The 14,981-nt window shown below is 41.5% G+C and overlaps 2 protein-coding genes across 10 annotated transcripts in view; both read left to right on the top strand.

Annotated features, from left to right (window-relative positions):
- TULP3 (TUB like protein 3) overlaps window positions 1-3,961 on the top strand; it is a 36,695-nt gene extending 32,734 nt beyond the window's left edge. Inside the window, exons 11-14 of one of the 7 annotated variants that reach the window (XR_014895063.1) lie at window positions 31-647; window positions 1,329-1,472; window positions 2,380-2,411; window positions 3,882-3,956. Coding sequence is in view for 1 of the 7 variants with exons in the window: in XM_085298843.1 (XP_085154969.1) it covers window positions 31-164 (134 nt within the window). In the remaining 6 variants the exon portion in view is untranslated. The other 6 variants (XR_014895061.1, XR_014895059.1, XR_014895062.1 and 3 more) reach the window with 6 other exon arrangements.
- Window positions 3,962-5,964: 2,003 nt separating this feature from the next.
- The window catches only part of TEAD4 (TEA domain transcription factor 4), a 59,469-nt gene continuing 50,452 nt past the window's right edge, over window positions 5,965-14,981 (top strand). For 2 of the 3 annotated variants that reach the window (XM_085298845.1, XM_085298844.1), the window contains exon 1: window positions 9,692-9,765. In XM_085298845.1, coding sequence (XP_085154971.1) covers window positions 9,726-9,765 — 40 coding nt within the window. In that variant the 5' untranslated portion in view covers window positions 9,692-9,725. Of the gene's footprint in view, window positions 6,028-9,691; window positions 9,766-14,981 lie in introns of those variants that run through there. The other variant, XM_085298846.1, reaches the window with a different exon arrangement.

The following is a 14,981-nucleotide window of genomic DNA, read 5'->3' as shown; positions in this document are numbered from 1 at the left end:
CTAGTCTCTGAGTCTTTCTTTTCTCCCCAGCTGACTACATTGTGATGCAGTTTGGTCGTGTAGCAGAAGATGTGTTCACTCTGGACTATAATTATCCTCTCTGTGCTCTCCAGGCCTTTGCTATTGGACTTTCCAGCTTTGATAGTAAATTGGCCTGTGAATGAGAGAGATGAGACTTGAAACATGGAACTCACTGCCATCCCTGCATCTTGTTGTATGAGTTCCAGATGGAGCAATGAGAAACACACTGGGGATGGAAGGGAACTGGAGGACAAATTTCTGCAGGCTTATTAGAAAGCAAATAGCAGCCCTAATGGCATTGTGGTCATCAACGGTAGACAGATCTTAGATCTTTGGAGACTGTCTGAAACTGAGCGCTCTTTGTAYGTACTGTGGAAGAACAAGGCATATGCATAATGTTTTTGTTGTCAGTATTGACACTGCTTTCAAAATCCTGAAACAGATACTTCATGAAAGCAGGCTAAGAAATTTAGGCCACTAATTGGAACCTGTTCAGCTGGAATTAGAAAAATAGTGGTTTAGTGTCCATATACCTTGGATCTTCAGCAGTGCCCCTCAAGTTGATGCTGCTGATCTTACTCTGAGTTCCTGAAGAGATTAATTCAGGAAAAAGGAGGAAAGTTATGGTATGTATTCTATTTTGCTCTGTGTTATCTTGTTGTCTGTTACAACATTCAGAGAGAGAGAGAGAGAGAGAAGAGAGAAGGGTTATGCCTCTGTGCAATTGTAGATAGTATTCAAGAAATAAAGAGTTGGAATGAGACACTGATTTTAATAATCCACTTCTCTCTTACTCTGAAGTATGGTTCTCTGTTAAATTTAATGGTCAAGTTCCCTTTCATTATTCTAATTTCTCCATATCCCTTGACAATCTTTTTACCAAATAAAGAAGAATCAGATCTCAAATAGTCCTTCCTTAGTGAGTGATATTATATATCTATTCTTTCTCTTATTCTTAACTACTTGAAAAATGAGATTGAATACATGATAGAATCTGACTGAATTTGGCTGAGGATAGTATTGTAACAATTTACAGTACTATTCCTGAAAAGCAGTGTTCTGACTGAATCTAGACTCTAAGCAGATCAGTTGTGGGTGTATTTTTTTTTTTTTTAATTTGTGCATTGTTTGTAAAATTTGCCACATTTTTAGGAATAACCTACTGGCTGAATTAATGACCTATTGAAATATACTTTATGTAAATATCTTAAATCTAAATATAGGAAGGAGAAACCCCTTTCCAAATGAGAGTAGAAGTATTTCAAAAGCAGCAGTAAGATTTTTTTTTTTTTTTTTTTTTAAAAAAGTTGCATCATGGGGCTCTGCTATTTGTCCTGCTGTTTCATGTTTAATGCTGGATTGTACAATACAGAGAATGCAGGACCTAGCATGAAATGGTTCTTGATTCAAATGGCCTTGACTCGTCAGAGTGAATTGCTGCACACTGTCAGGTAAGCCTCACAGTCCACACATCTGTTGTGTACTAAAGCAGAGAACAGCTATTAGCTTGCCTATTTCGTGACATTATGCATATCCATGATGATTCAGGAAAACTGTATCCCTCCATTGAATARGTGTTCTCCAAATTTGCATATTGTCATTGTCAGTAGACTAGCTCTGTTTCATGCTCTCAAAGGCCAGACTTGTTTTTGGTCTCCTGAATCCTCAGAGTGGTAGATATCACTTGCTCCTTCAGAATAATGAAAATTTGTAAAGGCACTTTTTTGGTATTGGCAGGGGGAAAAAAATCATAGTTATGTGTAACTCTGTATTTAACTGTAAATTGTGAGTTGTTGCTGGGGGCTCCAACTCTAGAAAAGCTTCTCTCTCAGATGCCCAGTCTACATTAGCTGGGAAGCTGTTGTCTTGAGACTGATCTCATCAGCAGAGTGCTCAACGAAGAGAAATCAAATTGTGGATGTCTTTTGTGCTTGTGTACTTCATGCTCTTCAGCCTGGGAACAAGACCTGGCAGTGTTTTCCAGCTATGCTTTGCTGAGTTCTTGCCTGATGGTTCTACATTCCCTTTACCCTTCCAGGAAAAACTAAGAAATCAGTTCCAAATCTGTCTTGATCATTTCTGTGTGTGCGTGTGTGTGTGTTTGTTTTGGGGGGTCATTTGTCTTTTGACTTGGACTGTATGGAAGAAGCTGTCTCCCACTAGTTTGGGGTGACCTGAAGGTAGGATGTTAATTTTAAACTCAAGACCATTTTCTCTCTACTGAGAAAGCCATGGTAGCATCCCTTTACTCATCCTTTCACCTTGGCCAGTCAGCAATGGCTTCAAGATATTTGTTGACTTAAAAATGATCTTAGCAATGTCACTCTGACCTCTAGGCCTTTCTGTCAAATTATGCAGATGGATGAACTACTTCAGTGCTCTTTGATCAGGTACTGTTCCATATGAATTGTATTTATAAGTTTTATATCTTAATGAAAATAAACTAATTTATAAATTGTAAAACTCTAATTCTAAATTTTTTTTGGTAGGATTTTGCTCTCACTTGTGGGTGGTTTTTTGTTCCTCCTGTACTACCTACTACCTCAGTTTTTTCCTGTCCTCTCATACTTCATCTGTGTTCTTACTCCCCCTTTTCCTTTATAACTCTCAATTCTCTCTTCCTTTATGATGTTTTTACATATATCTCAAGTATAAGAATGAATATAAAATCTAATTCCTTTTTTCCCCACCCTCAGGAGGTCTTCCTGTGCTGTTATTGATTCCTGTTTGATTCTTTCTTCAAGCTAATTGCACTTCTCTTCCCCATATTCTTAGTGCTTCTCCCAGCCTCCAGCTAGGGCTTTTGGAATGGTTCTTTATGCATTTTCCTACCCTCCATCTGAACCCTTTATACAAGCCAAGTATGACACAGAATATTTCTGAATCAAGAACTGAAATAATACAAGGCAAAGAGGAACACCAAGTTGAAATGATTTGTTTCTTATTTTCACTGGAAGATATATGAACCTTGCTAAGGTTCACACAACTGACACTGCTGTCTGTGTAGACCCTATTCTTTGATGCAAGCTGCTCACCATCTCTTGTTCCAAATTTTTCCATCTCAGACAAATTAGGTAAAGTTGAGAGGGAAAATGATTTGCTCTTAGTATACTAAGTAATATTAGTTGCCACTTATTTTCTTTTGCATACAAATGTAACATCCAGGAAATCCCAAGAAGAGCTTAGAACAAGGAAAGCAGCATATTAAACTGTTAAGTATGAATCCTAAAGGCGGACATAGCCGACTACAACAGCTCATAGGCTCATGAACATCGAAGGCAATGAATAATTTCTTGTTCTTTTCATGGATCTGTTCTACTCTCACTGAAGTTTTGCTGCTGAATCTGGTAGTAGCAAGAGCAACATTTTCGCTGAAGTATAATAGAACTATTATGCATACAATACTTAGAGTACTTTTCCTCTTGCTGATATTAATAGTTGTATAAACCTCTCAGTTGTTGTAATTGAATTAGGTTTCCTGTCCTTGTTACAGAAGGCAGGCAAGCTTTCCTCATGGTTTACAGGCCAAGAGCTGAGAGTTTGTGCAAAGTCCTGTGAAACAGAATTATAGATTGGCTTCTTATTTGATAGTCAGGAGTTCCAGCCTCTTAGCTATAGTGTCTAATTGTCATACTTAACTGTAATTTGGAGCCACTACAGCTGGATCTCAGAACTTAGAAAGAAACTAAGATACCTATAACTGAGTAATTTATTGTACGGTAAGATGATTTTTGTGCACATTTAAATGAAACAGAGGATAGAGGCACACAGGCAGTGAAAAGTGCTCACAGTTACAATGCTGTAGGCAGAAATGCCTAAAGTCTCTTGGCTTGTTTTTGACTATGTTTTTGCTTTTTCAGATGTTTATGGTGATCTATTTCCAAGTATGACAACAGCAAAGGAGAAAGACTGCTGATGGAAATTTAACAGGAGGGCAGCAGAAGCTGTCAAACTGATCAAAGGTGTAAGTGACTGTGACTGCTGAATAAGAGACAGTAGGAAAAAGGCCATGAAGGGCTTTAATAGTGAAGACACACTATATATTTGTTGCCATAAAAAAAAAAAAAAGGGCAGTATCTGCAAAGTGTGGAAAGATGTGATAAAAACAGCCATCCAGGAAAACAAGCATGTGCCTTCCATCTGGATGGCTGCAAGGAAAGCAGACCAGAGAAAGGGTGGGGGTGCAGAAGCAGACATGAGAGAGAAGTTTAACTGGGAGATGAAGCTGTACAAATGGATAGGAAAAGAGCAACTACATAGTGAAACAGACCTAAGTTAGTCTGAACTAGGCCTAATCCTATCACAAGGCWGGTTTGACAGGGGTGGGTGGAGGAAGGAAGGAGTGCCACCAAGCTGGGACTGGCTATTTTGGTGATAGTGCCAGCTTTATGCCAGTTCAGAGTGTGTACGGAGCCACAGTGTGTTGTCAACGCAGTGATGGGTAACGAGATGTGTTTTGTAGATAAGAACTGGGAAGAGAAGGCATAGAGGGAGATGAGAAGGGATGTGAGGAGCCCCCACCGAAAAACTGTAGCCAGTTTAAGGTCAATTATCTGCAAAAAAAAAAAAAAAAAAAAAAAAAAAAAAAAGCTGGAAAGAACACTCCTTTCCATTTAGACGAGTCGCTTCCTTTCTAGGACGCTCTTAGTACAATTAAAGTGTTCTAACCACTCTTACGCTGTTGCGGTTGGTTCGTTTCGTAGTGTCTCAACTATGCTAGGTAGAAATTAAGTCTGTCAGGGGCTCGGCAGAGGCTGTGCATGTGCGCCGTGCCTGACTCTAAGGGCCCGGCCCGCAGGAAAGGGCCACTGGGGGGAGGCGCCGCTCTGTGGGGCGGACTAGGGGGGGTCAGCAGGAGCCGCTGCCGCGCGCAGCCACGGGTGGCACTGCTTCGGCGTAGCGGGGCTTCCAGCAGCCCCCGCCGTCTGTGCCCTCAAGTTTGGGAAAGTAGCAGGCAAGCAGGAATGTTTTCACGGCTCTTCCACCGAGGAGAGGACGACTCAGTCCAAATATAGACTCCAACTTCTCCGCCCTGCTCGGCCGCCGCTGCCCTCTGCGCCGCGCTGACTCCTGGAGGCTTCCTGGGCTGTGTGGCCGCTGCTCCTGGCGCTTGCTGGGGCTCCTGCCTTCCCCTCCTCCCTTTCCTTTGCGGACGCCTGGAGTTTCCTTCCTGCACTCCCTTGTTTGTGRAGCAGCGCCTTCCCGCGCCTCCCCCGGCCCCTTCTTCCGGCCATTGCCCGTGTTCCCTCCTCCCTGGTCACATACGCCCTAGGCTAGCGAGCGGCGATCGCCGCTGGGTTTTGTTCCCAACTCCGCCTCAGCCTTTCTCTCATCTCCCCACCCCGGGGTCAGTCTCCTCCCCAGCCCCGTTCCAGCCTCTACGTTAGGAGTCCCCTCCCTCGGCCGCGTTCATTTCATACCAACTCGCATTCCTCGCATTCCTCACTTCCTTCTTTCAAACTCCAGGGGAAATAAAAACCTTTCCTTTTCCTCCCGTACTGCTGCCTGGCCGCCTCCTTCCTTCCCCGCTGCTGCCCGAGTTTGCCGTCCCGCTGCCTTCTCGCGCTTTTCAGGTGAGTTGCCTTCCCCCTCCCCCGGGGGCGCTTTACGTCTCTGCTCCCGCTCCGGCTCGCTGCCTCTGCTTTGCCTGCCCGCTGCCCGGCCAGCTCGGCCATCCGGCATCCCCTGCCGGCATTGTTTGCGGCGGGACCCCGCGAGGGGGCAGCCCGAAAGCCCAGCTCCAGCTGGCTCCGCCGCAACTTTTTTTTCTCTMCCTGCTTTGGCGGTGGCAATGTTCAGTGAGAAACTGCTCTGCCTGCTCTCCCAGCCCAAACCTTCTCCCACCACTGAAGACTCGGGGGTGGGGATCAGGCGAGAGAGAGAGCCAGGCAGGCGCATAGTAATAATCCTCGTTGCTCTTTTGGCAGAAAGTCCTGGAGCAGAAGGAGGATTTGAGCCCGGTCCCCGTTGCCTTTGCGGAACAACAGCCGCTCTCTGCTTGTTCAGGTCAGGACACGCGATTTCACACTCGCTGTCGCACGGGGCAAAGGGGTGTAGGTCCCTGGATAAAAGGTAAAAGGAAGCGTTTGAAGCCAGTCAAATGCGCCAGAAAAGGCCCAAATGTACAAAGGAAGTGATCAGGAAATTCTCAATGGAGGCTGCTGGCCGCTTCCCCCGTTCCGTTTATGCGTTGGGACTTTGGGAACTCGGCAGCTTACCGTAGCAAGAGAAGGGGGAGTAATTCTAGTAATTCTGCTAATAATTCTAATGAGGGAAAATAGATTTCAGTACCTTTTATGGAGATGTTTTGGAGGGCAGGATGAAGAGGAGGATCAGGACGTTCTGTCACATGGGTATGATTTTTACTATAGATTCTGGAAGATATTTGGGGAGGGGAAAAAAAACAAAATCTCGTCCATAAGAAAGCATGTGGGTTATGGCATTTCTCAAAAGATGAAATAATATTGTTTTCTCACATAAGTTATTTTGAAGTTAGAGCAGTTGAAATTTGGTGGAATACCTCAGGAAGGGATTTCTAAAACCGAATCAAAAAAAAAAAAAAAAAAAAAAAAAACCCACAACTTACCGAACTTATCTTTTCTCTCATATAAATATTTTAACTTAAACAGCTGCTTGCATGTGATGCTGAAGACTGCTTTTTTTGTAGAAGCAGGAGGGAGCAGTGTAACTCAAAAAAGCAAAAAGGACTTTGGTAAAGTTCTTTATGATATTATTTATGTTAAAGAAATTAAAAATAGTCTACCTTTGTTTTGCCTTCATTTAACCTGAAGTTGCACTTATAACCTTAAGATATGAGCTCTCTGACCTCTCAACAAATAAATGACACAATATTTATCAGATGCAGGGGGATAGGTGGGAGAGAAGGAGAAACTTTTTTCTTTCTTTCTTTCTTTCTTGTTTTCTTCCATTCAGAATGGATTGGCTTCCCCTAGACTTGATCCCACTGTCTGTGTACAAACTGAATGGAGAATTTATTCAGCTGCCTGTCTGTCTCTGTAGACAGAGTTGGAGATTTTGTTGTTTCGGCATCTGCAGGGGGAAGTAGGCAGTAGGATAGGGACCTGCTATAGTAGGATAGACCAGAGGGAGAGGCGGGAGAGGGACAGAACCAGGGGCAAAACAGAGACTGATGGTTGATGACAAGGCTTAGAGCCTGGTTAAGGCTGCTCAACGATCAGCGGTAAAGTTAAAGACATTTGGTCGTGGTAGTTTTTTCTCACGACATAGAAGAGCCTGGACTGTGCTGTAGTGAATACAGAGGGGTTTCTTTATGAAAGCTGTCGGATTCTGAGGGACTCAGTGGTTCTCTTTGCAAGTTTAGTTCACAGGCGAGCTTAAAGGCAGCCAGCCAGGGCATGCAGAGTCACCTTATGAGTTTTCCCAAAATCCTGGTCTGGACTTTTCGATCAAACTCAAGTGTGTGACAAGTCTGTTTTCTCTGAATAGGAGTATCTGCTCATTGGTCATAGCCTCTCAGAGGTGATTTCTGGAGGAATCAGTGTGCATGAAAATTCCTGTTAATGATAGGTGTTAGGAATTTCCCCACTTTATTGGCTTCCTGGTACATTTTTGGGGGATTTTGAATTAATTTCACTGTCAGCTTTAAAGTATTTTAAGTTATTACTATGGTATGTGTTTTAATGTTGATATATCACAGAAATTCTGTGAAAAACTGCTCTGAAGAAGGCACAGAATCTTGCTTGTGTTTAAAATAAAATCACAGTTGATGTTCTTTCAGTCAGATATTTGTTCTACAGAACTCATAAAGTAAGTAGATTTTTGAGAAGGCTGTTGAAAAGTACAGAGTCTCCAGTAGTTCCTGCTTGCCTGAGATTATCACTGTTTGGAATAATACTATACTCGTCCTCACAGCTTTCCTTCCTTATTAACATGTATGGTTTTTTTGTTTTGTTTTGTTTTATTTTGTTTTCCTGGCCGTATCTTTGAGCTCTTTGTTCTGTCACAACAGAGTTCAAGGGATGGTTCAAAAAATATTTTAGACTGGTACTGCTAAAGAAAGAAGCTGTCCACACAGCCTCCAATTGTGCATTTCAATACTGGTGGTACTTCTTTCCTTTGTTGCTGGCATGGGTATTTGCATTGCTAGTCACTGACCCAGGAAGCTCTCATGCCAGAGAGCTGCTCCAGGTGAAAAATAACCCTATCTTTTAGTGAGTTAGTTTTCAGCCAGATCTGTTCCCCAGTCTGGTTAACCGTATGGTCACAAAAATGCTGGTATGTGCGGGTGATGAGGCACAATGACTAGAGTTGAGTGATGGGAAAGATTGGGCTGTTTCTTCTGACAGTATTGCCATCTTACACCAACTCTTTGGGATCAGTGTTCCTTGGAGTAGGCCTGTAGTCACTTCTGTGCTAATCGCATGATTTTCTGTCTTCCCAGGCTACTGGACTATATCTTAGAAAAGCAACAATTCAGTTTACCTTTTTGTAAAGATCTGTCATACCATTTCTATAGCTCAAGTTTTGTCCTTTGTCCATTTTTTTTCTAAATATCACACAGTGGATCTTCCACTAATTATTATAGGCAGCTTTTCTATAGCCTAGTGTCATCTGGAAAGTTTACCTGACATTCAAACTAATTTTTTGTATTCTACTGCAACAATTTTTGCCTTGGTGCACTTCTTTGAAATGATTGTTGTTTCTCTTTTTTTGGCATTTGCACCTTCTAAGTTGTTACAGACTATTAAACAGACTAAGATTTTACTATTTTTCAACTTCTGCCATTCTGGGCCTAATGATTGTTGTGATACTTTTCTCTGAGTTTTCTTCAATTTGTCCGTTGCCTTTTTGCAGAATGAGGTGATATCYCACATGTTGGAGGTGATTCGTATCTCTTTATTGTGGGAAACACATAGCTCAGTACAGACAAACAAAAGTTACATCCATTGTTTTGTAGAAGTATTTGCTTTGCAAACTGCTCRCACATTTAGCATTCTCACTCTTGCATGTTTTGAGCTCCTGCTTCTGACAGAGCTTTTTCTTCACTTGATTTATCTTTGTTTTTCTGTTGTTTTTTCTTCAATTTCTGAGCCTTACTTTTTCCAGAGAGTCTTATTTTGGGATATTTTTCCTCCCTTGTCTTGTTTGGTTTTTGAGCTATCTGAATTCCTTTTAATTGTCTCTGTACACTGGAGTTTGTAAACTTTATTTTATATCGTCTGCAAATTTTATTAACATGCCTGTTTATAGTCTTTTAGATAGTTAAATAATAAAACTGGACTAGCACAGAACCCTGCAACAGACCAATAGACATCCCTTTGACTATTAGTTACATGAGTATATATCATTATTCTTAGTTTTGAAGCCATTAGTTAATTTACTGATCATATAAGCAATACTATTAAAGCAATTTAAATTAATATTCAGCTATGATTTCCTTAGAGAATAATAAATGCAATTCTAAATGTAAACCTGTTACATCATCCACTGTATTCTTTTCTTTTTCTAACTTCTTGGTAATTCTRTCCTCCATTGAAAAGCAATCAGGTTTATCAAGATTTACAGTAGCATTTATAAACTCATCCTACTTATTGTTCATGATACACTCCTCTCTCCCTTCCTCAGTTTCTGTGTTATGCTAATCACCATGTTAAATAAATACCTAACATGTTACTTTCTACAGCCATGATCTGGGAAAGAGCCTTACAAAAAAAATCAGTGATATGCCTGCATGGAGYTCATTGCAAGATCTGAGACTACACGGTGAGAGTATTGGTGGGGGGATTTTTTTCTTGATGTATAATTTTTTCTTTTTGTTTTGTTCCTGCCCCTTGGGTCCTCCTTTTTCTGGAGATGATGCAGTCAGTCCCCTTTGTTTTTAACACCATATGAATTAGACATTTTCCTGATAGGGAGGGGCAGGTTTTCCAGTTCCTGGTGCCACTGGCTGAGTCACTGGCTCTGTTTTTCTGTTCCATTGTAGTTTTATAGTTACCTTCTTCATATCTAATATATGATTGCCAATAGCTAAGTGTTTTACTTTGCTGTGCTTCTGAGACATGAGTGTGAGTGCTTTTCAGAGCCTGGATATAAACCTTTGAAGCTTCTGTTTGCTGTTGCTAAAGAGAAAATAAATTTCCATAGTCCTCAGAGTGCTTCCTTTTGAACATTAATGACAGATGTCCAGACAAAGTCTAATCTATTGTAACCAGAACTGCTGTGCTTTAATTGAAGGAAAAGTCAGGAGAGCATTGAGCTGGTGTTAGCTAAGATAGGAAAGTACAAAAGAAAGGGTGATTTATTGATGTGGGTAAAAGTTCATCTTACCTGACCATACCTCTCCTTAACAGGTCCTTGAAATAAACACATGGTTACCAGAGTAGCAGGATTTAGAGAGGTTTCCTTGATTTGAAAATCTGGTCAGCTTCTGGGGGCGGGGGGGAAGGAGGAAAAGAGAGGTGTGAAATAGATTTGCATAAGAGGACTTTCTCCTTACTTACCACTTCTTTCTTTATCTTTTTAATTAAAGAAGAAAGTTTTTTTCCCTATCCCATTCATGTGTGAAACATCTACACAAATAGAAGAAAATAACTGTGCAGGACAAATAATGAAAATGGCTGTATTGTGTCCATCTAGTAATCTAACTGAAAATTAAATAAGAAGCATCTTTTTCCACTCTTTGTTTTTGGTCACAGCTTATATTTGTAATAACATATTCTRAAAAATAGAGTCAAGTCTGCGTTGGCTGTGTCCCTTTAAGAATCTAGTTTAGCTTGGCTAGCTGCCCTTGTTCCTCTGTAGATTAATCCAGCAGAAGGTATATAACCTGCTGACCTTCCTGGGGAGAAGGGGCTGGAAGGGCAAAGAGATAAATTAGAAGGTTTGTGCTTTCCTGTAATATCTAGGGGTAAGTTTAACTTATGTTTTTCAATTTTTACTTTTTCTTTTTCCTGTTTTCTACTTAGTGTTTCCAGTCTGAGGGTTGGGGTCGTAGTTAGAGTAACTGCTCATGGTTTTTGCTTGCTTTCTGTGAAATCTGTATAAAACAATTTGGAAATAAGAGTATGTTTACTGTCACAATTCAGAGGGAAGGGTTCTGACCTCAAAATTACACTAGTCTGAGTTGAGGACAGCTCCGCTATCAACTGGTGGGAGAACTAGCTAAAATGGCTGGCACTTGCTTGTCTGCTAGAAGGATTCAGACTCTGTTATACAAGAACAAATCTAGTGGCCTTTCCTAAGTGTCAGCCCTTTAGAAAAGATCTTTTGAGCTTTTTGAGCTGTAAAGAGTGAATGTTTGCTTGCTGCATATTCCAGATGGCATGTGTGTACTCCAACTCCGAGCTGAGGTGGTCTCTGAGTCCATGGAGAACATGCTGCTTGGTAGGCAGTAATGAGTAGGGCTCATTCATGGAGCGCATGTGTTTCACGGTTGTTCCTTTTAGGAGAACGTTGAGGCATTGGCTTATGAAAATTTCCAAACGCCTTTTAGCTCCTGCTTAACTCCTACTGCAGTCAGGGCATATGCTTAGTTGGTTGACTGAATTGGGGTTCCATTTTATATACATAGTCTGCCTGTGTGTGGTTTGCTTCTGTCTTGAGGAGTAGTAGTAATGGGCCTTCTTAGCCCTTGCWGGACAAGGTGATGCACATATACACAGCATAGACTACCTGAAAGCACTACAAATGTGGAAATCTGGCTGTGCTCATGAGCTCTGCCTAATGCTTGTATATATTCTGTGGAAAGACTATCAGCCCAGGTTCAGCTATTGCTTTGGGTTGGAGGCTGGTTATTATTTTGGAGCTGAATATTTTCACTGCTTTAGATGAGATTTGAGAGGGGATTAACATCTGTCTCCTCTCTGAATTCATGTGAAATTCTGATGTTGGTGTCACGGAAATCTAAGCATGTCACTGTCGTGAGTTTTTTAGGACATCTACCTTGAGTTCTAGACAAGAGGATGAGAGGCATCATGAACAGAAAGCAGGAATGGGGTACAAGCACTTAATGCTCTCAGATTTTGTAATATCCAAATTATAAGTCCCTCAATTTTGGAATACTTGGTAAACTCAAAAGATATGTGATTTCCAGAAAGTATTCAGCTTCAGTCCTTAGAAAACTGAGCCACTTTGAAGTTAAAGCACTTACAATTACAGATTGCTTTTGAAGATCTTTTCTTGTCTTGAAATTCTTGACTGGATTTTACCCTCAGTCTGATTTTTGCCTCTTTGTGCTCTGGTTTTTCATAGGTCAAATGGGGACTCTTTGAGTCTGATGGTGAGATTTTCAGAGAACTGACTTTTAGTGGATTTAGGAGCAAGACTTTTTAGGTTCATGTTAAGTTCCCTATCCCTTAATACTAAGGTAAAGAATACTCTTTGATAAAATGCTAAGTTTGATTTATATCTGCATTAAGTTTGATTTGGTAAGACCTAAGTCATTTTAATCAATCTCTACACTTGCCTGTACTTGAAGGGTCAGTCTTCCTTTAAACATGTTAGTTAACATTATTGATGATTCTGTGATAAAAAAGGAACATGATTATTGTACTACTTCATGGGTAATTCCTTCCTAACCAGCTCTGTGTTTGTTGAGAATATAACTGCTGCTAGCATAAGCCTGGCTAACCTTTTCCACGCTACCACAACGTTCATCTGTTTGGAAAGCTGAGAGACACATGCCACATGTCTCAGGATATCAGGGAGAATGGGAACTCTGGGAACAGCTCCCATATGGGAGATAACAGTGACTCCTCAGGAATTGTGCTGTTCCTTTGAGGGCTGGGGCCAGCCCAGTGTGTAGTTGGATCCCAGGGCAACCTGGCAGTGTCAGTCTCAGCTGCCCTTGCTAGCTCATTTGCTCTCTCGGTTCAGATGTAGATTGCCCAGTAGTCATTTTGTCAGCACAGTCTCTGGCTGGTGACCTTGTAATATAGCCCATATGTGAACTGTCTGTGGCTCACAGTTAATCCCCAAATTGGCCACCCTGGACTAGTGGGAACAGAACTAGCCTCTCAGTGGGCATGTGCCTGTTTTTTTTCTTTTTTTTTTTTTTTCCTTTTTTTTTCTTTCTTCTTCTCTCTAGGGCAGCCAGACTTTGTGTTCTGTTTCATTTATCATAAATGTAACTGAGTGGATGGTGTGCAAGGCCACACACAGTCTTATCTCATCACGTCCTGTTTAACTGCATTTTCCAGGACTATACTGATAGAAATTCTTGTCTCTCCTTGTTTTGATTTATATCACTGTGCTGAACACTACATTCTCTCCCTATTTCAGCCAGAGCTCAACTGCTGCAATAATTTAAGAATGGTGTTTTGCTTTGCCCAGGAAGTCAGGTGCCTTTTGAACAGCAGCTGCTGCAGGCAGTTTCGGTGTACCAAGCAAATGGAGCCTGATCTGGTGCTAGCCAGTGTGATAAGCATTCTGCTAGAGCCCAAGCACATGTTGGATGTGACCTGAGACAAGTAATGCTCCTTCTTTTGTAAATTAATCTTTTTCAGTGCTTGGAAAGAGACAAAAATCTCGGAGCACAATCTGTAGATGTAATGTAATTGCATCACCTTACCTAATGCACATAGGGAAATCCCAGTTCTTTCTTCCTTACCTGGCCTTGTGCTGCTGCCTGTTAAAAGAGTTTTTGCTTCACCTACACAATGTAACACCTACCCTAACTGGTTTTACTCACAGGATTCAGCAGCAATTCTCTGGTGTTCTGGATGGACAGGGATATTCATAGGGAATAGTCAGTATCGCACAGAGATTGCAGGAGGCCTAGGGCAAAAGCTGAGATTGTAACCAGTCTCAACACTTGGCTAAATTGTTACGGAAGAAGTGGAGCCCTCTGAAAAGTTATCAGTGAACTGTTCCTTCTTTTCTCCGGTGTCACTGGAGCTTCTGACGGAACCAGAGTGGCTCTGGCTTTAGACTGATTTAATGACTAGAATATAGCTTCTGGGGAGCCTGAGTGACTGGTTGCCAGGTAATTACTGATACATAGGTGCTTCCCCATGTCTGCCCTTTCCAATACTTTTTTTTTTCTCTTGCAATCTTTGAGTTGCGCCCCCTTAGAGCTACTCATCTGCTGATTGCACCCATTCTTCTCTTTCAGAGGAACTGAGCCATTATTGTAGTGTCCTCTAGAATTTCCCTGCCTTCTTCCGCTGGTAAGTTTCAGTACTGTGTGCCACTGTACCTTACTCAGTAGCTTTCCTCATGTTCCAAACTGTCAGTTTTCTAAAATCAAATCTCCTTGTATTACTATACTACATTGTGTAAATACACTTGTTACTATATTCTTTATGGAAGTAACTAGTTCTTGCTGTTTCCAGGTTTTCTTATTGCTGTAAAATACTTCTCTAAAGCTATAGTTTGAGCAATAGGGTATCTCTTCCGGCTGGACTCATTCTTTTTTGAAGTTATCTACTTGACTGCATCTGTTGGCAACCAGACATGAAAATGCTGTGGTTCAGCTCCTCTGTAATAGCAATATTTGGCTCTCGTTACCAAGGCAGCAAGTGCCAGAATTGTGCATTTTTATTTGCATTACAGTAACACCAAATAATACCTGTAATGAGATGCAGTCCCTGCCACAAGAGCTTGCAATTCTGTTAAATGAGGCAAAGGATGAGGTTAGGAAGGGAGGTCCACAGTAAAGTGAAGTGACTTGCTCAGAGTGAAACCTACTCAGAAACAAGAATAGAACCATGCTGTCAGACTCCCCAAGGCTGTACTGGCAAACATTCCTCCCACAGAGAAGTAAACAGGGGTGTCTTTGCTTAGTGTATTATGCTTGAAACTAATTCCAGGAGGAAAAGGGGGTGGATATGGTGGTGGGGAAGTCTTTTGGACAGAGCAACTTTAAGAAAACTGAACAACTGAAAACAGCTGGCTACAATTTTTCAGATCCTCAGGAAAGTATGATTTTTGTGTTGAGCRGCTGCCACAAACACTTAGGAGGGAACTGCTACCAACAGCAG

Source organism: Rhea americana, unplaced genomic scaffold (assembly GCF_003343005.1).
Source record: "Rhea americana isolate MKP2758 unplaced genomic scaffold, rheAme1 scaffold_142, whole genome shotgun sequence".
NCBI classification, from domain to species: Eukaryota; Metazoa; Chordata; class Aves; order Rheiformes; family Rheidae; genus Rhea; species Rhea americana.
This window is presented reverse-complemented; position numbering and strand designations above follow the sequence as displayed.